This window comes from Poecilia mexicana, unplaced genomic scaffold (genome assembly GCF_051168715.1).
Source record: "Poecilia mexicana isolate PSO_F unplaced genomic scaffold, ASM5116871v1 scaffold_20, whole genome shotgun sequence".
Classification (NCBI taxonomy): domain Eukaryota; kingdom Metazoa; phylum Chordata; class Actinopteri; order Cyprinodontiformes; family Poeciliidae; genus Poecilia; species Poecilia mexicana.
The window spans coordinates 9,470,355-9,494,976 of record NW_028263389.1 but is presented as its reverse complement, the minus strand read 5'-3'; the positions used below and the strand labels follow the sequence as shown (position 1 = coordinate 9,494,976).

Genomic DNA, 24,622 nt, shown 5'->3' with positions numbered 1-24,622 from the left:
CCACTTGGTGATGTTTCGTCCTCTGGGTGGCAGCAGATGTTTCAGAAGGTGCAACACTGCTCTGCATAAATTATCCTTTTTTTTTCTTTTCTTTGCAACATTGATTTCTCCTTTAGAGTGTGAGTTTTAGGTCGGGTAGAACGCCTGATTTATTACAAAATTAGAAGTTGCCGTGCAGAAGCATCCATAACTCTTACACATCTCTTCTGTTTTCTCATGTTACAACCTGCCAAACTCAGTGAAATGTAAGGAATTCAATTTTTATCTGTTCTTCTTTGACTCTAACAAACATCAAGTCTTGATCACGTGGTGAGGTAACTTCTTCGCTTCTTTTAGTTCCATTAAGATAATTGCCTACATATGAGAAAGGCAGAGTGTCAGAGATTCCCCTATGCTCTCTCTGTGTGTGAAAGATGTTAATGCCTCCCGCCAGCGTTATCAAACTGGCTACAGCAAATGACCTTGCACTGAGTAAAAATACTGGATCACACTGACTCTGTTACTGCCTTGGCCTCCTGACACTTGCAGTGTTCCTCAGTACAAAATAGTGTTTGCATAAGTCGACTTCCGATGCAGTTGATTACTCTGAATTTTAAGGGTATCGGAGTGTGTGTTAACACAAATGATTTTCCTTCAGCATCTCAATAATGGAGAACTTTGTGGCCTGTCGCATTAAATCCATACCATAAATTGCACACATCTTCTGAAATGTACGATCACGTCAGGTGTGATTTCTCATCGTAGAGTTGACCCCTGTGTTAGAGCAGGTCGGGTTTCAGATCCTGGAGCTCCTCTCCCACGGAGGCGGGGTTAAACCTCCGAAACTGCTCCGACTCCCTCAAACGTGTCTTTCGGAACCGATCGGAGAGAGGGCCGGGCGGGAGGATCGGATCGGATCGTCACCGGATTACCGAAGATTACAACAGGAACATATCCTGCAGCGACCGACGGACACAGGTGAGAAAAAACACCCGGTGCTGTTTGGGTTTGTTGTTCCGAATCCGCCTATGAACTGAAATGATCGCAGCAGCATGCATGCAAAAACATCAACTGAGACAAACAGAGGATTAAGTGTAGAGGTTGTTGTTTTGGAAGTACACGACAGAAGCTAACTCTCTTCATGTGCTCTTGTGCATGAATGTGGATGTGGTTTGCAGGCTTTCCTGTGCTGTGGTGTCACAAAGCGTCACGCATAATCTGCTGTATTTCTGGTTTGTCGAACGTTAACTGCATGCATAATTCACAGTCACACAGTTTTAAAGAGGCAGCAGCAGCAGCCTTGCCACCCGATTCTTCACGCTTCAAAGAAGAGCCTGCGTGCGGAAAAAGTGTGTGGATTTTGTGTTGAGTTGGGTTTAGATGCACGCAGGCAAAGTGCAGGAATGTGTCAGAGGTCAAAACCTGGAAATACAGTGTCAAGGGGAAAAAAAAAAAAAAACAAGATAACGAACATGATTGTTGTGTAAACTTGGTAGTAATTGACTGCAAATAGAGATGAAGCCTGGGCGTGTGAATGAAACATGTTTAAGTCTAACTTTGTTTTCCCTTTCCAGCTCCTTAAGATCCATTTTCCTCACTATGGCCGAGACTAAGGGGAAGTTTGACTTCGCCATAGACCGAGGTGGCACCTTCACCGATGTGTTTGCACGTCTGCCTGATGGCCGTGAGAGAGTCCTTAAACTGCTGTCCAGAGACCCGCAGAACTACAAAGACGCTCCCACTGAGGGCATCCGCCGGGTCTTGGAGGAGGTAAAATGAAGGCGATTTATTATTTTTTTATTATTATTATCATATTTCCTCAATCATTGTCTTGTGGTGAAAGTTCTAAATATTCTGAAACTTTGAACCAGACTTAGAAAGTTTTATGTAAACAGCTCATTTTTGGGGAATCATTCAGTTTGGCACATCTTGATACTAAGCATTATTATTCGTTGCAAAAGCTTACCCAGATTGAAAGTGAACAAATTCTCAATTGAATTTAGGTCCTAACTTTGTCTGAGCCTTTCTCATAGCTCTTGTTTCAGTCATTGTCCTAAATCTCCACCCCAGTTTCAAGTCTTTTCCACTAATATGAGTTTCATTTAGTTTTTTTCAAAACTGTTCTGTGTCGAGCTTCAGCCACCTTCCCAGTACAAACTGTCCTGTCCCTGCTCATTATGTTGCCACCAGAATGTTTTACCATGTGCATAGAACAATGAGGGTGATGTTTTGCTTTGGATGTAGAGCAAGCAGTTTCATTTTGCCTCCATCAGACCAGAATACATTCTTTTTTCTAAACATTCAATTATGTGGATTTAATCTGCCAAAATGTAAGGTTGCTTATGAAATACTATTATTCTACACTGAACAACATTCTTAACAACTGCGATTAATATATTTAACTGCAGGAATCGGGGCAGGTCTTCCCTCGTGACCAGCCTGTTGACACCACCCTGATTGGCTGGATCCGAATGGGCACTACCGTGGCAACCAATGCCCTGCTGGAGAGGGAAGGAGAACGGACCGCACTGCTGGTCACAAAAGGCTTCAAGGACCTGCTGCACATTGGCACACAAGCCAGGCCCAAACTTTTTGATTTGGTAACGCTTGTCTTCTTGTCGTATGACATTCACTCTTTAAACTCTTTTACGAAGTTAGCTGCATGTAGACTTCTGTTTCTGCAGGATGAGGTTTAGTTGGGGCCTGCCCCCCCCCAAAAAAACACATAAGAATGCTAACATAAAAAAGGCTAATATTATTGCACTGCCTATAGCGGTGCAATAATATTAGCCTTTTCTTTTCTCGGCACAAACATTAGCATTTCACTGCCCCCCACTAGTGCACTGCCTTGCGCATTAGCTTTTTTCCTAAAGTTAGCTATTAGCAAGTTTGCTTATTAATTAGACATGTTTAGTATATTCAATGGAGCAAGACAAATTAAAACAACATGCTAGTGATGCTCCACATGCTACTGGCAGCATTTAGGCTAATATTTCAGCATTTCAGCTAATTTTAGCTTATATACGAATTTTAACATAGAGAATGGCATAAGTCCATGCTACTCGACATGCGTGAGACTCTCCACATGCTGTTGAGTACATTGCAGCTTTCTTTAGCATTTACGCTAATTTTTAGCATCAGAATGCTGGGTTCCAACCGACAGGCACACTTTGGTAGGTACCGGTTAAATTTCTTCAGGAATTTTCTAGTATTTCTTCTGCTCTTTTGAAATACTACTTATTTTATACTTGTTAAGAATTGTGTAGTTGGTGAATTTTGCAAAAAAGTTAATTTTTTTAGTCATTAGTGGTAATTATATTATAAGACACACATTCAACACAAAAGTAAAAATCTTGATTTATACTTCGTGGCAGTTCGTTACCAGTAGAAAACGCTCATCTCTTAAAACCAAATTAATAAGTTATATAGTTTATGAAACATAAGCTCTTTCAAAATAATGCTTACCCGATTAGGCACATGAAGTTTACAGTTGGTACATTTTGCCAAAGTAAAAATCTGAAGTTTACTTCGTGGGGCTTGGTTACCAGTAAACACACTCATCTCTTAGCAACAGATTAGCAACAAAAATTGTTATTGTTCAAAAAATATAATATTTCTTCTGCTCTTTTGAAATACTACTTATTTTACACTAACAAGAATTGTGCAGTTGGTGAATTTTGGTTCAGTTGGTGAATTTTCAAAATAATTTCAAAAAATCTGATTAGATACAAGAAATTTACAGTTGGTACATTTTGCAAAAGTAAAAATCTGAAGTTTACTTCGTGGCACTTGGTTACCAGTAAACACACTCATCTCTTAGCAACAGATTAACAACAAAAATTGTTATTGTTCAAACAATATAATATTTCTTCTGCACTTTTGAAATACTACTTATTTTACACTAACAAGAATTGTGCAGCTGGTGAATTTAGCAGAAAAGTGTTTTTTTTTTTTGTTCGTCATTTGTGGTAAATATATTGTAAAACAGACATTCAACACAAAAGTAAAAATCTGATTTATACTTCGTGGCAGTTCGTTACTAGTAGAAAACCCTCATCTCTTAACACCAAATTAATTATTCTGCGTTTTTTTAGGTGTAGAGTAATAGGTGCCTTACATACATTGCATGGAAGGATTGAAAAACAGTGTAAACATTGGTGTTTATGCTATGGCAAAGATGGACAGGTTACTTCTGAAAGTGCTTGATTTCACTCAATTTTATTTTGGGGTATCTGAGTAATAAACACTGTACTCAAATGCACCCATATCAGTCTTATGAATCTAATTGAATCTAATACCCCAATCTAATCTAATTGATACCCCATCGATTAGATTAGATTATATCTATATAATCTAATCTAATAATAATAATCTAATAATAATCTTAATAATAATAATATAATAATGATAATAATAATAATCTTATAATCTATAATCTAATCGCCCCCCTCTGCTGCGTGAGATATCAAGAGATATCAATATCGATTAGACTATATAGATATCGATTAGATTATATAGATATAATCTAATCTCGATATTGATATCTCTTGATATCTCACGCAGCAGAGGGGGGCGGACACCCAAAATTTGAGTCATAACAGGTCAATTGAATATCACATTTATTACGGTTCAAAAAGAAAAAGTTGCCAAGTTTAGATTTAACTGAACTGATTACGGTAGTTTCCGAACGGTAACTGTAACAGTAAAAGTGCTGATCCTTCGTGTCTGCTGCTAGCATGTGCTAAATGAAAATGGGTGCTTTCTTCTTCTTCTTTAGATTTCAACGGCAGCTTGCGTCCATTATTGTTGCACTACTGCCATTTACTGGATCCTAATATCTATACCTCAAATTCTCATAATGATCCCAGTATTATTTAAAAAAAAAAAAAAAAATCTTCTTTTTCCCCTCAATGCGATTTAAACTATAATACGTAACCAATAGGTGAAACATGACAAACTATGGCTCAGTTCAAAGGGTGGAAATCACAGTATCTTGTTGACTACTCCATTGCAGTGATGGAGAAAGACTTTATAACTGCAGATTACATCAATAGGCAGGACAAATTCAGGGCATTAGGGATAATCCCTACTCACACACTTGGTGGATAACTGAACACTGCTCCCTGACATTGTGGATCAACTTAAGAGAAGCAGTTTCCTGAATTTGGACAAGGTTGCTTTTCTGTTCTCTATTGCTTTTTCCTCTTTAGAGAGGCCAGCAGCATACCTTGTGTGTATTTACATTACTATTTGTTTGAGATTCGATTAGATTCAGAAGACTGATTATAACATCTAATAGCAGGTTAAAAAAAATGTAATGAACTCAAGAGGTGCATCAATCATGACTTCACATTAAGAGACAAATATCAGATTTTAGCATAATGCCAATTTACAATACAGATATCATCTATCTATGCTTTCGTGTCTCAGTTAAATATTTCGGTAAAACTTTGTAAAACACACATACACAAGGTTGTCCCCCCTCCCCCATTTCTCAAGGGAAAAATGGAGATCCAAAGCAACTTACCTTTTAATTAAAAAATAGTTGCCCCGTAAACCTAATGAGGCATTCTGCTAACACTGGGAAAAACTACTGATAATACATGGTCAGTTATTTTATTTTTTTTAATTGTTATAGAGACATTTTGGCAGTGTCTTTTTTTATAGTATTGTTTATGTTGCAGAGCACCGTGGCAGCCCCTGAAGTTTGCCCTCCGCCCCCACTGACCCGTTGTACCATTAACTGTTGGGGTCACTTATCTACTAAGCCTTGTTGTAAAACTGAACAAAAATCTTAAATGCTGTCCAGGATATGTTCAGTCCTGTGTTCTCAGTGTTTCGCAGGACTTGTCTGGTTCTTCTCTTCAGTACATCTGCTTGACCTTTGCATGCAGGAGGTCGCCGTCCCTGATGTGCTTTATGAGGAGGTCATAGAGGTGGACGAGCGAGTCGTCCTCTGTCAAGACGACTGCCAGCTGCCCAGGAAAGATCCCAAACGTATCATAACAGGTGTTTGCAAAGTTCAAATATTCCTCTTTTTTTCCATCAATATTTCATATATTTCACTGTGGATCTAATTGTTGGCTTCCTTAATGACACCAAAGTTGGACATATTTGCACGTTAGACTGTTTTGCAAAAAAAAAAAAAAAAAAGAAGAATTCATAAAGTCAATGTTTACTACTTTTTCTGCTTTAAATTAGGAGGCATTTCCATTTAATGAACCATTTTCTTTAGCCATTATACTTTTATCGCATCTATCAGGATAAGAAACAACTCCGGAAAATGTTGCTGGTGCTTTTTAGATCGCCCTAAACCTTTGGTTTGGGCCTTTGTGGAGGGAGATATTTTGAATGAACTGCCATACATTTCAGAGTGAAGCCTTGTTAGAAGAATCATCAACTATATTTTCATGGTTTTTGAGAACAAAGTGCTTTGTTCCGATCTGAAACCAAAGCCTTTGTGGCCTGATTTCACTTGTTTCCTGTCCTCGGCTGCTTTGCCGGTTCGCTCCTTCTAATCTGAATGATCAAGTTTGAATGTTACTTTTGCAAACATTAACAGGTTTTCCTGTGGGCCAAATGAAAGTTACATATTAACAGGTAATAAAAACAAAAATGTTAGTTCTTGTTTTCTGTCAGAAACTGATCGGAGGTTAGAGTTATTAAGTTCTGGAAAGGAAAATGGTTGTGAATTTAAAAATCTCGTTATGTTGAGACAGTTGTTGCTTTTTTTGTTGTTGTTGTGTGGCTAATGGTTGTATTAGTATTAAAACCATAATAATTATCTTTATGGCTGGATAACAGGAAGGTTTGACAGAGGTGCTCGAACATCGTTTTGAGCTTTCACCTCGTTTCTGTCATAACGACATGCTTGATTTGTAAAATGTTTCCATCTTTCTAATATTGCTAGTTCATAGCGCTGGAGGCTAAAACCCAGCTAAAAATCTAACAAAACTGATCGGTGCACAAAATACGCTGACAGCCTGTTTTCTTTCTTCTTCTTTTTTTGTCTTTAGGCAGTACAGGTGATTCTCTGGAGGTGTGGCAGGAACTGAATCTGGACAAAGTGGAGAAGGACCTGAGAGGAGTTCTGTCCCGCGGTATCTCCAGCATCGCCGTCCTCCTCCTCCACTCGTACACGTCAGTACATCAACAACACAATCCCCCCTCTTTTAGCTTTCAGGCTGAACCCTTGTTCTTTTGTAACGTAATACTTTTTAACTTATCTCACCACATTTTCCCTGCTTCTAACTTACTATTTTTTTAACAGCTGATATGTGATTATATAACTCCCCGAGATCCCAGGATCTCTCCTGCTCTGTACGTCCAGTAAGCTCTCGTCTATTGTCTGTGAGGCTTATGCAACCTTCTGGGTGAAAGGTCATGTTTTCCTCTCCTGCCTCTCTCCCTTCATGTAGACGTCACACCCAATTATTCCGTTTTATATAAAGTTTTTTGTATAAAACTGATAGAATGGGTGAGACACTCCTTGGTTGTAATCTCATTCTTCACTCAAATATGTCTGAAAGTGTGATCAAACACACACAATTAGCCAGATGTTTGACTCGGGTTCTATTTTCTGCTCGTTTCAGCTGGTCCGATCATGAGAAAGCGGTGGGCTCCCTCGCCCGTCGTCTGGGCTTCACCCAGGTGTCTCTCTCCAGCGAGGTCATGCCGATGGTGCGGGCGGTCCCTCGGGGCTACACGGTCTGCGCAGACGCCTACCTCACACCCAAAATTCATCAGTATTTAAAAGGATTCACCGCCGGCTTTAAAGGTGGCCTGAAGGTACGTTTTTTGTTTTGTTTTGTTTTGTTTAATTTTGGGCATAAAAAACTAATTTGTGTATTTCAATTTAAACTTCCTAGGCCTGAATTCCCTAATTTAATCTTTTTTTTTAGGATGTAGATGTGTTGTTCATGCAGTCAGATGGAGGTCTGACCCCCATGGAGCAGTTCTGCGGCTCAAGAGCCATTCTCTCCGGCCCAGCAGGGGGCGTGGTGGGATACGCCATCACCTCCTACAGCCAAATGGAGAAGAAGCCCGTGATTGGCTTTGATATGGGCGGTGAGTGTGTGAGATTATGTCCTTTTTCTTCCACCTTCCAATTACATGTTAACTTTTTCTTTCACAGTAAATCTAAGTAAAAAAACAACAAAAAAAACAAACCAAACCAAAGGCTTTTATGCTGTAACATCCCAGAAGGTTCAAGGTTTCAAAAGAATTTAATGAAGTACAAATATACCACTTGAGACTTTCTATTCAATTTTTTTTTCTTTTTTTTAATCTTAATGTTTTGTGTTTCCCGGCAGGAACCTCCACCGACGTGAGCCGCTATGCCGGCCAGTACGAACACGTGTTTGAGGCCACGACGGCTGGAGTCACCCTGCAAGCACCTCAGCTGGACATCAACACCGTGGCTGCGGGCGGGGGGTCCCGACTCTTTTTCAGGTGAACTTACCCTTGAAAGAGGGATTTATTCTTCTTTCAAATGAACTCTTACGCAAATTCTTGTTTGCGTTTCCCTGGCATGTTTATGATTTCTTTGCTTTTTTTTTTTTGTAACCTCCCCAGATCAGGGATGTTTGTCGTAGGACCAGAATCTGCAGGTGCACATCCAGGACCGGCCTGTTACAGGAAAGGTGAGATTACAGACGGCTCTCTCTTCTCCACGGTCAGTTAATAAACACGAGTGCGTTTCATTTTTTGGCTTTATTGAATCTTCCTTTTAGACCTCACCCTGTTAATCTCCATGACGTTCGGCAATAATCCACAGTAACAGAGCCAGGGTTTTCGGTTCAGTTCCCCCCTCCCCCCCAGCCTCCTCTGAGTTAATAATCCGCTTAATGTACATAAAGGAGAAAAAATGGGCTCAAGTTCACCTTGCATAACTCGAGCTTGTATCATGCGAAAGCTATAAAGCGGGAGTAAAGAAGATGTCTTTTAGAAACCGACTAGATTCATGATCAACAACCGATTTCCACTTTCGTATTGCAGAATAAGTAAAAGTAAAAAGAGAAAAACAAGGCTGAAGCTGAGAATATAACACAAACAAATATCTTACATTTTCGTAATAATGCCTTTTTGCAACCATTTACTGGTCAGATTTTTTTCCCCTTCTGTTCTTTTTTTTATTATTATTTTAAATGTATTTTGCAGGTGGCCCTCTGACTGTGACCGATGCTAACTTGGCTCTGGGTCGCCTTCTTCCTCCCTTCTTTCCAAAAATCTTCGGCCCCGCTGAGAACGAACCGTTGTCCTTGGAAGACACCATGACGCATTTCCGTCGTCTCACTGAGGAGATCAACAGCTTCCTGTCAGCGAGCCAAACCCAGGTGCCAATACTTAGAGGTTTTCATTTCAGTAATGCTAACGGCAAACAGTGACATAAAAGACTTATTATTTCTGTTTTCAAATAAAGGCCAATGGGGCCACAAACTCCCAGAACGACATGGTGCCAAACAGCCAATCAACGATGAGCGTGGAAGACGTCGCGATGGGATTCATTCGCGTTGCTAACGAGGCGATGTGTCGACCAATCAGGGCTTTGACCCAAGTACGTTATTACAGCACTGCGGGATTTTAGGGTTACTGATTTTAAGCAATTTTGTGTTCGCTGTTTTCTTCTGAAAACCTAACAGGCCAAAGGTCATGACACGTCTCAGCATGTGCTGGCGTGTTTCGGCGGCGCAGGCGGCCAGCATGCCTGCTCTATAGCCCGAGCTCTGGGAATGAAAACCGTCTTCATCCATAAGTAAGATTAAAAAAGGAGGGTCAAATTGCTGCACAAGAATGTTTTGTTGCTTAAACAGGTTTGTTAGAGTTTGTGTGTGTGTGTGTGTGTGTGCTGCTCTCAGGTACAGCGGCGTGCTGTCGGCGTACGGTCTTGCCCTGGCAGACGTTGTGGAAGAGGTGCAGGAGCCGTGCTCCCTTAAGTACGAGCAGCGGTGTTTCGCTGAGCTGGACCGCAGGATGGAGCAACTCTGCAGACGCTGCTGCGACACGCTGTCCGCACGCGGCTTCTCGAGGTCAGAGCCAATAAAACTCAGCAAGCGAAAGTAACCGATAGATTTTCTTCCTAAAGAAAAAGAGAGGTTTCGCTTTAACCCTCCAGGCACCAAAGGTTAAAACGGTCATCACTTTTCATCATAGTCTATCTGTCACACCTGCAATCTGAGCCTGTTTATAGAAATGTGATTTTTTTTTTTTGTAAAATTTTCAGGATATCACAATTTTAACCACGAGCGGCCAGCAAAGCTACTGTGGAGGACGAAATTGAGAATCTCTTCCACATTTGGTTGCGTTATTGCATAGAAATATAGTATAGGATCTCTTTCTTTCATTATAAAATAGGGTAAAAATTGAAAATATATTTTAAAGTTGAATCAAAATGTCATGTTTCTGATTAAGACTCAAGCCGATAAACAGTTTTAAGGTTTGGGAGTTGTACTTTGGTATGTTCACTGGAAGAGCCTTTTACTTCATTTTCCTTATTCTAAACCTTCATCAGCTAATGATTCAAAATATAGTCATGTTATTTTTAAGAATATTTTTCTCAGAAATTAAAAAAAAAAATTGGCATCAATTTGAAAAATATGCATGTTTTTAAGAGAACTGACAACCAGTGTAACTCGTGTACCTTCAACCGCTGCTTCAGCTCTTTGCCATGTGAATGATTGAATCCTGCATTTTAAATGTTACCTGGCTGTTTCTGATTAACATGGACTGTTGACAGTAACATAATCCAACTCTCTGGGACTTTTCTTGTCGTCCCCAGTGGTCAGATATCTACTGAGGTTTTCCTCCACCTGCGTTACGAAGGCACCGACTGCGCCCTCATGGTCACGGCTGACGGTTACCCCGGTAACGCCCACTCCTGTCGAGCCGGCGACTTCAGCAGTGCCTTCACCAAGCGGTCTGCCGAGTCCCTTTGTTTATGCCTGCTTTAGTCCAACTTTTCTTCATGGGAATAAGTCACGTTTTGCTTTTGTTGCAGTTATTTGAAGGAGTTTGGGTTCACCATCCCAGACAGAGCCATCATGGTGGACGACATCAGAGTGAGAGGCTGCGGAAAATCTGGAATCAACTCCATGCATAAATCAAAGACGGGACACAAACAAGCCAAGCCTGTCATGGTAGTCAAGAACACGCACACGTAATAGCAGCCATCCTTGCTGCTAAAAATTCACACCGAAGGTGTTCCTGTTGTCTTCCTCTGTAGATGACCAAGTGTTTCTTTGAAGACGGCTACATGGACACCAGTGTGTATCTGTGGGAGGAACTGCCATGTGGCAAAAGCATCCAAGGACCGGCCATCATCATCGACAAAAACAGGCAGGCCTTTCTCTAGACATGGGCTGGTTGCCCTCCATCGAGGTTCACTGAGGTGTTAGTTGAAGTGAAGATTTTGAGCCTAAAACCAGGGTTTGTTCAGGTGCTTGAAAGCCCTGACAGTGCTTGAACTTCAATTCGGAACGTCAATTAGGTGTTTTCATAGTTTGGAAAGTTCTTGAAACTGCACATTTTTGCTATAAAGACAGTTGAAACCAGATATCATTCACATAATTAAAAGACATTCTTTTTTTTCACTGTCTGCAGTTAAATTTGACTAAATGTTTTTTTTTTGTTTGTTTTAGGTCAATTAGGATTACAGAAATTATTTCTATTTGGTAAATGCCAGAAGACGCAGCGAGACCATTTTTTATTTTATTTTTGAATATTTATTATTCCTAATTGATCTGTGTAACTGACATATTTTATATGTCCATTATATCACCCATTTAAATTGGACAATTATTATATATTTTTTTGGAAATTTAGTTCTATGTTCAGACCAGTCAGCTATATAGAGAGACATTTCAAAACATAAAATCCCGCTATATTTTAGTTTACATCGTTCCTGCTGTAGGATGTAGAATACTGTCACAAGACATTATTAATAACACTAAAAAGCTAGAAAATTTCTGAAGAAATTTAAACGGGGCCTGCCAAAGTGTTTCCTGTTGGTTGGAACCCGGAGTTCTTAAGATGAGAATTAGCATCAATGCTAAAGCAAGCTACAATGTACTCAGTAGCATGTGGAGAGTCATAAGCATGTTGAGTAACATGGACTTACTCCATTCAGTATGTTAAAATTTGTGTATAAGCTAAAATTAGTTAAAATGCTAATGTTAGCCTAAATGCTAACAGTTAGTTCGAAAAAAAACACTCATTTCTTAACACTAAATTAATGACAAGTAATATTGTTTATAAAACATAAGCTCTTTTGAAATACTGCTTATCTGCTTAAATACAAGAAATGTACAGGTGGTACATTTTGCAAAAGTAAAACTGGTTGAAATCTGTTTTTACTTAATTAGTATTGTTTTATTTACAGACAAATTCTCCATTATGACAATGTGGGAAAAGGTTTTCGGGTGTCGTGAGAATAATCTCTTACGAGGATGACATAAATGCCTGAATTTGGGTTTTTTTCTGTTCTTGAGTTCAGAATATTAAAATCTTTGCCCTCGTGGATCAAATTCATTTATAATTAAGCTCATTTGCTGCAGGTTTATACCATCTCTTCTTTCATCCCCGTCAGCACCATCCTGGTGGAGCCGTCCTGCGAGGCCTGCCTGACGGAGGACGGCGACGTCTGCCTGGCTGTCGGCTCGGACTCTCAGTGCGCCATCGGCACTGAGCTCAACACCGTGCAGCTCTCCATCTTCTCCCACCGCTTCATGAGCATAGCGGGTGGGACGGCGCTTTCAAAAAAAAAAAAAAAAAACGTTCAGAGTTGATCAGAGATGCGATTGTGAAAGGAAGTTGCTGACTGATATTTCTGTCCCACGGACCACTGCAGAGCAGATGGGCAGAGTCCTCCAGAGGACCTCCATCTCCACGAACATCAAGGAGCGTCTGGACTTCTCCTGCGCCGTGTTCGGGCCCGACGGAGGCCTGGTGTCGAACGCGCCTCACATCCCTGTCCACCTGGGGGCCATGCAGGAGACCGTCCAGTACCAGGTGATTAGCAGGACCACTCCTGAGTGGAAAAACTGACACCGAGTCAGAGTGTTTCATGTCCGATTCTTTTTTTTCTCCTTCCGTTTGTGAAGATCAGATCACTGGGAAACGAGCTGAGAGAAGGAGACGTGATTCTGAGTAACCACCCGTGCGCCGGCGGCAGCCACCTCCCGGACTTGACCGTCATCACGCCGGTCAGGCTTTAGGTTCTTCTCTAACATCCTCATCTGTCCCGGTTTCTGTCCTCTCTTCACTGTTGTCTTTCTTCTGTCTCTCAACCCAAAGGTGTTTCGAAAAGGAGTCAACAGGCCTGTGTTCTTTGTGGCCAGCAGGGGGCATCATGCCGACATCGGAGGCATCACTCCAGGCTCTATGCCCCCCCACTCCACTTCCCTGCAGCAGGAGGGGGCAGTCTTTGTTTCGTTCAAGCTCGTCACTGGGGGAGTCTTCCAAGAAGAAGGTGAAAGCACCAGCTTGTCTTCCTCCATCCGTTAAAACACGAATGTTTTCCTGCGGAAAGTTTATCTCCGGCCCTCTCTCTTCCACTTGTCTCCATGCCAGCCGTCACCAGAGCTCTGATGGCTCCGGCTCAGCACCCCGGCTGCTCTGGGACTCGTAATCTCCACGACAACCTGTCAGACCTGCGGGCTCAGGTGGCAGCCAACCAGAGAGGCAGCCAGTTAGTGGGGGAGCTGATCGACTGCTACGGTTTAGACGTGGTCCAGGCCTACATGGGATACATCCAGGTAAACATTCCTGCAAGTCAGTAGAACGGTTCAGAGTAGATGCGACCAAAACATAAAATCCATGATTATAATCTTACCAAATCTGATTCCTGTAATTTCTCACTTACTTGGTTACTAAGAATAGAAAATATTTTCCAAAATTGTCTGTTAATTCATTCATTCGTTCTGTGAGTTGACCTGAATTTAAAGACCAAATAAATAGAAACTGTAAAACAAGATGGTTGGCCTTGACTGGGATGACAAGGAGTGCACTGGTTAAATCTTTGGGAAAATTGTGATTTTTTTTTTTATCTTCAAAAACAGGAAAATTTATTAATGGATAAAATTAATTTATCACCCAGTTCTAGTTCAGAATTCCCTGAAAAGTTTCCCTTTTTATTTATTTATTTTTTCATTTTGTCACATTTCATCCACAAGTTTCAGTGTATTTGATCAGGATTTAATCTGATTGGCCAAAAATAAATTAATTTGGAAGCGAAAAGAAAAACTAAACATTTCTTGTGTTGTCTTAGAAATAAAATTCTGAAATATGTAGTGCATATTTGGATTCAGCTTCGATGAATCAACGCCTTGTAAAGCAACCCTTTCACAGGGAGCCTCGAGTCGAATGTCTTTACCAGCTGGGCACTTTTGTGGACTTTATATTGAGTCCAGGGGTCACTTCTAAACTCAGTTCAACAGATTGCCAGTTTTATGCAAGTGTGGACTTTGACTGGGCCATCCCAACACATGAATTGATCTAAGCGAGTCATATTTGACTGGCTGCCAACATTGCAAAAAAATACAGTGTGTTTTTGCAGTGCTAGCAAGAATACACAAAAATTCTTGTAGCCTGGCCCATTATTCAACTCACAAAACAGATGACTGGAATTAAAGCCACTTTGTGAAAATATTTTCTGTCATTTGTTATTTCTTTTGTCGGGGGGAAAAAAACCCAACAAAAAAGCAATCGTTTACCCCTCCCTACGTAAAGTTGAAGTTTGTTTTTAATGTTCAGTGTAGCAGTGGACTTATCAAGCTCTGCTACCTTGACTGTAGCAGGGTTGATGGTAAAATATCTGAGGCTAAATACAAGACAGTATCTGAAGAAATCCCGTGTGGCGTTTGCGTTCCAGAGTAACGCCGAGCTGGCCGTTAGGGACATGCTCAGAGAGTTTGCACAGCGCCGGCGCCATCAGACCAGCGGTTCCTTAGAGGTGGAGTCAGAAGATTTTATGGACGACGGGACACCGATCAGACTCCGGGTTCAGATTAATGAAGAAGAGGTGAACTCTGGGCGTTCTGTCAGGATAATCTGAAGACGCGACGAGACGGCGGCCGATTGAATTGAACCTTTCCCGTTACAGGGCAGCGCCGTGTTTGACTTCACAGGAACTGGAACCGAGGTGTGGGGGAACTGCAACGCTCCACGGGCCATCACCCTGTCCGCTCTCATCTACTGCCTGCGCTGCATGGTCGGCCAGGACATCCCCCTCAATCAGGTAGGAAACGTTCAATCTATGACCTTCTTTAAGGTTTTTCTAATCCTAAACAGACGATTTTAAGAACAGCTTCCTCTTTTTGCTCACGAAGGGTTGCCTGAAGCCGATCAAAGTGATCGTCCCCCCCGGCTCCATCCTCCAGCCGTCCCAGAATGCAGCGGTGGTCGGAGGAAACGTGCTCACGTCTCAGAGAGTGGTGGATGTCATTTTTAAAGCGTTTGAGGTGTGCTCCGCCTCCCAGGTGAGACAAACGTCAATTCTTATGTTCACTGGATGCTTCATCCAAAATTAAGGCCTTGAAAAAAATCTTAAATTCTTCTGTTTGTTTTTAAAGTAAGTTGTCTTTAAATACATTAATCAGAGGTCTTAAATTTTGTCTTGGCAGAACTTTTTAATTATGATGGATTAAAAAAAATAGAGAAAATTCTCATAAAAGTCTTGTAATTTTATGAGATAACTCATAAAATTACGAGAATAAAGTTACAACACTGTCAGAATAATACAAGGGTAGCGTTGTAATAATATGAAAATAAAGCTACAATGTTACAAGAATGAAGTTGTAATATGACTATTCTCGAAATACTATGACTTTATTCTCATATTATTTTGGCTGTATTGTATTCTCATATAACTTTATTCGCGTGACTTTATTCTTGTAAAATTATTACTTTGTTCTCGTAATTTTATGACTTTTTTTCTTGTAATTTTTTTTCATAGCATGACCCTAATACTCATTTTGATGGTGAATACTCTTAAATTAGCTAGGTTTTTGGAGTAAGTGTCAAAGTTTGTGCATTTGTTTGGAGATTTGCCTCTTAAACTCCACTCATAATGGTCTTAAATTTGAGTCGGAGAAAACTGCAGACACCCTGCTGCAGCTTTGACCGCATGTTTGCATATTTTTGCACTTCCTTAACGCTGCACTGTCTTCCTCCGATCAGGGCTGCATGAACAACATTTCCTTCGGCAGCGAGCGAGTCGGCTATTACGAGACGGTGGCTGGGGGTGCGGGGGCGGGGCCCGGCTGGCACGGCCGGAGTGGCGTCCACTCTCACATGACCAACACCCGCATCACCGATCCAGAGATTTTGGAGAAAAGGTGAGACAGTTTGCTGAAGACGTGTCAGTTTGTCGGGTTTTTTGTGTTTGTTTGTTTTCTTTTGTTATTGGCTACAGCTGTTGATCCGTCTGCCGTCCAGGTATCCGGTGATTTTAGAGCATTTCTCTCTGCGACCCGGCTCAGGAGGCGCGGGGAAGTGCCGGGGAGGCGACGGCGTCATCCGTAAGCTTCTGTTCAGGAACAAGGTGGTCCTGTCCGTCCTGACGGAGAGACGGGCCATCCGCCCCTACGGCCTTAAAGGTAATCACTGAAACCTGCTCCAGGTCTCCTCTGTGTGTTCGTTTATTCCCTCCTTTTCCGTTTGTTATAGTCCAAAATCATTTTTGGTCGTGTTTCTCTCCGACGCTTCAGGGGGCGAGGATGGAGCCACGGGGCTCAACCTGCTGCACAGAGCCGACGGGCGAATCCTCAACCTGGGAGCAAAGACCAGCGTCAGCCTTGAGCCAGGGGTGAGATGAGAGACGCACCAATCAGAGACTTTGTGGCCAATTTTCTCGTTTTGTCAACCTAAAAGTAGGAATAAAATTGTTTTTCTTAAAAAAATAAAAACCACACACACACAACAGATTTTCCAGTTTTGTTTCGCTGTACAGAGGGCAAAAATGGCTCTTTGGATTGTAAATGTTGCAGTAAAATCCTGCTGGTTGCTGGGAAAGAGGAAAAGATCTTTACATTAAAATCACATGAAGCATCTCTGCTCTGCTACAATCTGTCCTGTGCCAGACAGATTGTAGCTCTTTCATTTCTGCAAACATAGAAATGTTATACTACAGCACAAGGCATACTGCAAGTTACTCATAACACCCAGTTTTGTGCACCTTATTTTGTTTGACATTAAATTAAACAACACATCTGCTCCTGGTCTCCCCCTGCAGGACATGTTCTGCCTTTACACCCCTGGAGGAGGGGGGTTTGGGAGCGAGGGAGACCCGAAGAGCGGCGGACCTCAGGGCAAGCGAAGGCGTCTGAACGAGGTGTTCACCGAGAGGGGGAGTGTGTTTGAATACAGAATGGCTCAAGAGGGAGTGTGAAGAGAAACGATGAAGAGATGGAAGTGCCAGAGAAGAGAAAACCGTGGGAAAAAAGAGTCAGACTCTTCATCAAATGGATTTACCAAAAGATACAAAAAAAGAAAGTTAACAAAGCTAAAACTGTGACAAGCATGCTTTCTAGCATTAAAGTGTGAAAAATAGAAAAAAAAAAGGCACATACTAAAGGTTTGACAAGAATCAGACTAGAACAATGGAACAAGCTCCTAAACTATGAATGTTTCTATGTGAAATTTCACTTTCTGTTGAATGTATATTCCTGAAACTATCACGTTTCACACTAGTATTTTAATCCAAACCTATGAGTTTGCGAGAAGCACCGCAGTGTGTATGCTGCAAATGTCAGGATGAACTTAATTGATGTGAATTGAGCAAGCACTTTTCTCAAGCCAACAATTTGTTCTCTTTACAAATATACCTTTTTTTTGTTTATTTTAAAGGTTGATAAATAAATCCCTTTTGTTAACAGAAAATCGTTTAAATTTCATGTTTTGGAAACATTAAGAAAAACAAAACAATTTCCACGACTGCAAACTTAATGTGTGACAGGTAGTCGCACCCAGAGTGGTTGTGTTGGGTTAAAGCGGCGTCCCCCTCCTCCCACCTTCGGTGTCAGGAATGATGATGAGCAGAGGGGGGAAGGAGGGAGTGCATGCAGGCAGGCAGGCATGCGTAGGCAGCTGATACAGAGATAGTGGTCACAGCAGGGGGCGGGGAATCAGCGGGAGGCTGACGGCTGCTGCACTGCTGATGTAAATCAGAGTTTCTGCAAGAGAAAGAGGAGCGCTGGAAACTCCCAGTTCCTGAACTCAAGCTCCTATTGCAACTGGAGATGATTTTAAAAAAAAGTGAATAGATTTCATTCAAAACATTTAATCTTTTCTAAATTCAAAATATGCATGAGCTTTAATATTAATCCCAATGCTAAAGTCTCTTCATTTTGTTTCAATGGAGTCCATTTGGAGCATTTTGTTGCTACGCTAATATCGCCGCTGCACCAAGAAAATCCAGTTCTGGTAAATAAATATACTTCTGGTCGGACAGATTTTAACTTTTTCAGATTTATCTACACCAGCTGGGCAAAGTTACAAAAAATGTATAGGGCTGCATTGTTTTTGCTGGAGCAGCCAATTTTTTCTTTAGTCAGCCACATATTTAAAATCAGCGCCCTTCCAAAGTACAACTTCTTTTTTTCCTTAATGTTGCCTTCATAAGTACAGCTTCAACAATTTTCATGGTTTAAATTGTCAACAAAAAGTCCTTGACCGGAAGCTTATAGGATTATTTTACCCAGTCATTGGAAAAAAAAAAAAAAACAGAAACAATGTAATGAACCTATGTCAGCTTTGTTAAAATGTCAATTTTATTTGTCTGTACAAACACTGTTAAACTTTAAGACATCTCTACAGATGTATAAACTTTAATGATGCATAGTTACATATTGGTCAGTAGTTAAAGCTTGTATTACATTCTTCCGTCGAGGGAGGGAGACATCTAAAAGTGGTGTCCTTTGGAAGATCATCAGGTGAATAGTGCAAGAAAAATATCTATTAAAAAAAACTAACGAAACTGTTAAAGCTACATTTTCCATTATCATTAGCGCCACCCTGATGCAGAGTGGTCTAAAAGTGAGTTCAAGTGGTTCAAAATGTTTTGGATTCTTTGGTTTTCTCTTGCAATCATTAATAAAAAAATTAAAAAAACAAAAAGAGAGACATCTGTAAACAAGGAAGGTAAAATCTTTACATGCATCCTAAAGATCAGCTCTCACTTAAGACCAGCCTGAGTGTAATGCGACACGGGAAAAACTTGACAGCCATCAGTCATGAACTCCATTTGCCGTTTTGGACTTCGCCGCTGTTTTTTTTCCAAGAGTCCCCATGTGATACATTCAATAAGTCACAGCGGATAGACGGCATTAAAAACAATCCTCAAGACATTGTATTAAACAACTGTGCAAACAAGATCTGCAGTGCAAAGAGTCTGTAGCAGCATGACCTTTCATTGAAACACTGAGGTAGATATCTGTCGAGTTATATAGCTTTTTTTTTTTTAGGTAGTTTTGCATCAATGAAACTCAATGCTGAAGGCAGAATTACAATTTGTTTTAAAACACACTGACGTGTAAATAAAAAAAAAAAGAAAAAAAAGAAAAATCAGCTTCTGGCTAGCAAGAAACCATAAAAGATTGTGTGGAGCTTACGGTTTACTTCCTGGTTGGATTCCTAGTTTTGTGTGTGAACGACTCAGTACTGGTGATACTTGTTGAGAGGAGTCCTGTTCTGCAGGGGGTACTGACTCTGCGGTTGGTGATGTGAGTAAGCGTTCTGATTGGCGGGCAGCAGTGCATCGAACACGCTCTTATTTGGAGGAACTGACTGCAGCATGTTGTCCAGGTCCATGAGCAGAGGAGGCGGCTGGACTGAGACTCGCCTGCTGGGGAGAATCGGCCAGTAGGAGTGACCTATGAAGTGGGAAGGCGCCATCGGAGAGCTACCATAGCTGTAAAGTGGTAGTCCGCCGTGCAGCGGCATCACGGGGCCTCCGTTAAACTGCATGCTAGGTGGGGCGACTGCATTTGGGGGAGCATACTTGGCGTAGGAGGTTGGAAGCTCCCACGGAGGAGCAACGGTCTCCCGTCTGGCAGATTTGTGCAACGGCGGTCTGAGGTCCTTATACCCGTCAGATCCTGCTTCACCATTAGGAGGGACACGCTTCCCAGTGTGGGACAAGCCTTTCCATTCCTCATCGGAGGAGGTGGAAGAGGTGGAGGCAGGGCTTACCGAGCTGGCGGAGGAGGCGTAACGAGAGCCTGGAGGCGGCGAGGGCCGAGGGCGCTCCACCTCACCCCAGCCGTCTCTGTCCACATGCCCAGAAGCGCTCGTCGGCCGCAGGCTGTGCAGTAAGGAATCGATGGCAAAGGACGAGTCCAGCTTGGGCCTGAACAAGTTGTCCTGCGACGGCGGTGAAGGATTTCCTGATGACACGGGCGGGAGAGAGGTCACACGCTCAGTCGGAGGAGGAGGGGGCGGCTCAGATTCCGGCTTGTGTCCCTGCAGGATGTAGGGGGCCAGATCCTGAGCGAAGATAGTCTCGTCTTGGCGCGACACGGCTGTGTTCTGCCTCTTCAGGAGATCCAGGGGAATACGGTTCAGGTCCACAGCCCAGAAGTTCCCTTTCCCCTGAGGTTTGCCTGGATCCTTCAGCACCTGCAGATCAAAAGAAAGACGCATTGCTGCCTGTTTGACCTGAATACCCAGTCTGGCAGGATGGGCTTAGTTTCACCCAAAAAAAATTTCATCAGAATGGTCGCAAAATGCATAAACCAGTTGACCCTTAAACAATGTCAACCATTTTTATTGGCTCCTCTGGTGAAGTTGTGTAACAACTGTGTGAATTAACATGATTGTACTTTGATACATTTACAAATATCGCTTAACAAAAGCTACAAAGTGTTTTCCCATGTTTCAAAAGCTCCATCTCACTCCAACCCATATATATGATATCTAAACATCATATATGTATATATGATCGTTCCTGATGATTTTGATGATGCCATTTGACAAAATGTAATGTTTATTGCTACATTTATTTTTTTTATTTATTTTTGGGTGGCTTCCTACAAATGGAACAAAGTTTCCTTAAAGGGAAACATAATGACATCAATTCTAGAAGGGCCCCTTGAAGTCTTTGAAAGTGGAAGTATGAGAGTCTTAAGTATACAAACCTTAACAAAGCAGTTATAGGAGGAGAGGTTGTGTCGCACAGAATCTCGCCACCCTTTGTAGTTCCCTTTGAAAAATGGGAATAGGGTACTGATCTCCTTCAGGATCTGGAATAAGAGCAAAAAAATCATCTCAGTTCATGTTTGATGCAGCACAGGAATGTCTCTCACCCAAACCCCCCCAAAAATGGCATACAAACAGAAATATTAATAGTGGAAATGACTAATTTGCAGAAAAGTCCAAATAAATATGTGGTTGGTTTTTTAAGCTTGTACTGTATATCTTATCTGTGTTCTGATGCAGATCAGTGTCTGGCTTTACTGCGGCCCAAGCTTATCAAAGCAAACCATGAGTGGCAGGAATGGTGGTCACCCAAGTGTCACAGAGAGGTGACTGTTTAGTGTCAGATCTTTCAGTGTAAACGAGATGCCTGCATGTTAAGAAGTAGCCAGTAATCTGTAAGGGTAAAAGACTTTGTGCGCTATGACAATCTAAAATAACTCCCTTTTTTATACATTTAAGACCATTTACCTCAGATAGTGTAAGCTTCTTCTCTGGGGAGCGCTGGATGACCATGGCGATCATAGCCAAGTAGGAGTAGGGTGGCTTGGGATACCGCTGGTAGTTCTTCTTCTTCCCACTGCTGGAACCGCTTTTCTCCCGTTCGGCCCTCCACGTCTCCCGCGTCACGTCCCGAAGCTTCGCGTTGGCGTCGTCGCCGTCCTGGTATGAAGAGTGGGCTGGAATGGTTTGATCCGAGAGTCCAGTGGCACCGCCACGGTGCTCGGTGCGTGCAGAGGGCTGCTGCTGCTGCTGCTGCTGCTGCTGCTGGGGGGTCATCTCAGCCGGTTGTTGAGGCCGCTGCTGGGCTAGACCGCAGGAAGGAACCCTCCGCTGCACATTTCTGTAGATGTCAAGTTGATGGTCGCGGTGTTCTCCACTGTGGCACAGAGCGGCTGGTGCCAGGAGGGTCTGCTCCGGCCAGTGCTTTGTCATGTTGATGCAACCCCGGAGAAGAGGGGGAGAGCGATCGGCCAGGAGCGAGAAAGAAAGGGGGGGAGGGATAAGGGAGGTCGAAGAGTCGGTCCTTAACTTCTGGAAGACTGCTGGCTCCAGGCTGACTCTATTTGAAGAGCAAACAATTAACAGTTTCATGTAAATCCCGCTGCGTAACAGCGGAGGGGGGTCTGGGGAAGGGGGGTTATCTGAGAGTAGAGTGGCTGATCGCCCTGGGGGGTTTGGGAGGGTTTGCGCATAGAAAAGGGACAGAGAAAGACCGTAAAATGCCATAATGATGATATCAACAAACCACTTGCAGCACAGATGTGGTAGGATTCCTTTTGGAACAACGCCTGGGACATTTACGCACCGATGACTTAGGCGGCGTTTTTAAGGGACAAAAACATTATTTATTGAGAAACTTTGGTAGAGCGCAAATGACTCATTTCGACTTAAACTTAAGAGGCGCATCTTTAATTTGTTGTTGAAGTCAAACATTACAGATTGTGCGGGAAGGGACGGGAGTTTCCGTAGAGAGATTAGTCATCTCGATTACAGCTAATCAACTATTTTCCGTGAGCAATATACAAAGTTATTGGCTAATATACAAACACTGAAAGACTCAATACATTAAATAAAAGACTATCCGTGTTCTTTTTTCTTTTACCCCCCCCCCCCCCACTTAGAAATGTATACTGACGACAATATAACACACCTGCATGACCTGAGAATTTCCACTGCCCGAATTCACAAAATTATTTGAAAAATAAAACGCATTTAAGGGAGAAAAACAGATTTGTTTATCTTTGTTGGTGACGTCACATGAGGGAGAAAAATTCAACACTTCAGAAGATGAGCGAGTTTTGGCACATTTTTATGTAGGCCTCAAGTTATAGTTAAATTGTATTGGGTTTAACTCTTTGGGTTTAAGCCACCCAGTCAGCATTTTACAAATGTGGCCCATATTTGGATTGGATGAATTAGTTTTAATCTTCATATATTGGTGTGATGCAGCGAAACCAAAAAAAAAAAAAAGAGGGGGGAAACTCTTTTACGTCTTAACACCATTTTGAGAACCAGCCGACACCTACTTAAGGCCATTGCTGGTGGGTCCAATCTGTTGTGAAGGCAGACCCTGACCCATCCAGAGAAAAATGAATTTGCTTCTAGCAGCAAAAATAAAAATTTAACATCTTTGATTCTAAAATCTGACCTTTACAGTCCATCCTGGTCTTCTTCAGCTACCACTTCCATGTGTTTCTTGCTTACCTGAAATTCATGTTGTGCATAGGTTTTTTTGGTGACTATATTTTTTTAATTAATATATGCATACTCTGAGCTGATAAACATTATCAGCTCAGTGGTCCGTTTCATTCAAATGGAATGAAATTATTTTGAATTTTAACGTTGGGATTAACACATTTTAATAGTAAGAAGTCAGCTTGTTCCCCCTATATGCTTTTCAAATTCTGAAAAGGCAAGACTTTCAAAAATTATTAAATATAAAAAATTGTTTTTAATTGTAGGCTTCCTGATCATCTGCACATAATTTGACCCAATTGCTGAACACTGCCAGCAGGATTGTTCTCCACAGCAGGGAGGGTAGGTGGTGCTGTCTAGGACTGCGCAGAAAGTCACCCAGTGCTCAGAGACTAAAGTTTTGGGAATGCAAGTCCTTTGTTCAGGTTAATGTAGTGCTAATGTGTAAAAGTCCTGCTTCCCAGCAAGCCAGAGAAAACAAGTTGGATTACAAGGAGCTCCCATGGCAGGGGGCAGAGGGGGAGCTGGTTAGCATATGAGGAAGCGGCTACTGGGCAGGCCTTTCATTCAAAAGCATGTTTGGCATTTCTGATGTTCTACAGGCTGCTAAATGCTGTGCTTGGCAGAACCATTCACACCTCATACATGAAGCAATGTTTCCACGCCCAGTTGTTGGGGAAACTCGCTCACATTTACAAATCCCCCAGAAGAATCAACAGAATTTAAAATGTTAGCTGGAAATGAGCTTGACAATTATTTTTGAGGTGCTTATTGCAGCCTTATTTGTTTTTTGTTTTTTTTAATGAACTAGCACCATATCTGCCCATAATTTAGTTTACTCCACACATCTTTGGGAAAAAAAAGTCTTCTTTAGAGACGCTTGCAAAAAAGGACTTACCACTTAATATTTCAGCTTTTTCCACCTTTGAAGCAATACGCAAACTATTTGAACTTGGCTACTAAGATAAGCAACAAGCTTCCATCAACCACCTGCTACAATTTGCGGTTTTCTTCTCTCAGTATGTCACATTTTTGCTGACACTTTATCCCCCTCTAGTGGTCATTGTTCATCTGCCATCTTGCAGCTTCACTGCAACCTTTTGACCTATACATACGTATTTACAGTACTTGGTGAAACTTTTTTCTTACATGGCTTTGTGCTCATAGAACTGAACAGGAAAGTCTGTGTTACACATGAACAGAGAAGTGTTGGTTTCCAAAAACACCTATCTGATCAAAACTGTCAGGCTTTCTCTTC

General features: G+C 41.9%; 2 protein-coding genes across 3 annotated transcripts; one reads left to right on the top strand and one right to left on the bottom strand.

Moving 5' to 3' along the window:
- Positions 1-62: 62 nt before the first annotated feature.
- Positions 63-17,853, top strand: oplah (5-oxoprolinase, ATP-hydrolysing). 2 transcript variants are annotated; one of them, XR_015761554.1, is made up of 28 exons: positions 63-957; positions 1,554-1,749; positions 2,388-2,579; positions 5,874-5,988; positions 6,996-7,119; positions 7,572-7,767; positions 7,881-8,046; positions 8,292-8,430; positions 8,554-8,621; positions 9,139-9,314; positions 9,401-9,535; positions 9,621-9,733; positions 9,837-10,007; positions 10,757-10,894; positions 10,976-11,114; positions 11,201-11,313; positions 12,563-12,714; positions 12,824-12,984; positions 13,077-13,178; positions 13,270-13,444; positions 13,546-13,730; positions 14,846-14,995; positions 15,077-15,211; positions 15,303-15,452; positions 16,153-16,310; positions 16,411-16,571; positions 16,683-16,844; positions 17,207-17,403. XR_015761554.1 is itself a non-coding variant. In XM_014990295.2 (28 exons), the coding sequence occupies exons 2-28, from the start codon at positions 1,579-1,581 to the stop codon at positions 17,360-17,362; spliced, it is 3,939 nt and encodes a 1,312-aa protein (XP_014845781.2). In that variant the 5' UTR covers positions 798-957; positions 1,554-1,578; the 3' UTR covers positions 17,363-17,853. The 2 variants fall into 2 exon arrangements, 1 of the variants encoding a protein (XP_014845781.2); XM_014990295.2 differs by having other exon boundaries at positions 798-957; positions 16,683-16,780; positions 17,207-17,853.
- Positions 17,854-18,720: 867 nt separating this feature from the next.
- On the bottom strand, positions 18,721-24,398 carry foxh1 (forkhead box H1). Its single transcript, XM_014990299.2, has 4 exons — positions 24,263-24,398; positions 21,637-22,228; positions 21,108-21,212; positions 18,721-20,589 (listed from the first exon to the last, which is right to left on the bottom strand). The coding sequence occupies exons 2-4, from the start codon at positions 22,099-22,101 to the stop codon at positions 19,627-19,629; spliced, it is 1,533 nt and encodes a 510-aa protein (XP_014845785.2). The 5' UTR covers positions 22,102-22,228; positions 24,263-24,398; the 3' UTR covers positions 18,721-19,626.
- Between the last annotated feature and the right edge of the window lie 224 nt (positions 24,399-24,622).

Bases quoted from the DNA above. Each gene is read 5' to 3' on its own strand.
- oplah (XM_014990295.2), top strand. From the start codon at position 1,579: ATGGCCGAGACTAAGGGGAAGTTTGACTTCGCCATAGACCGAGGTGGC. The intron at 12,985-13,076 runs GTGATTAGCAGG...CCGTTTGTGAAG, and splicing joins AGGAGACCGTCCAGTACCAG to ATCAGATCACTGGGAAACGA. The intron at 15,212-15,302 runs GTAGGAAACGTT...TTGCTCACGAAG, and splicing joins AGGACATCCCCCTCAATCAG to GGTTGCCTGAAGCCGATCAA.
- foxh1 (XM_014990299.2), bottom strand. From the start codon at position 22,101: ATGACAAAGCACTGGCCGGAGCAGACCCTCCTGGCACCAGCCGCTCTG. The intron at 21,213-21,636 runs GTAAATGGTCTT...CTCTTATTCCAG, and splicing joins AGAAGCTTACACTATCTGAG to ATCCTGAAGGAGATCAGTAC. The intron at 20,590-21,107 runs GTTTGTATACTT...TTTGATCTGCAG, and splicing joins CCTATAACTGCTTTGTTAAG to GTGCTGAAGGATCCAGGCAA.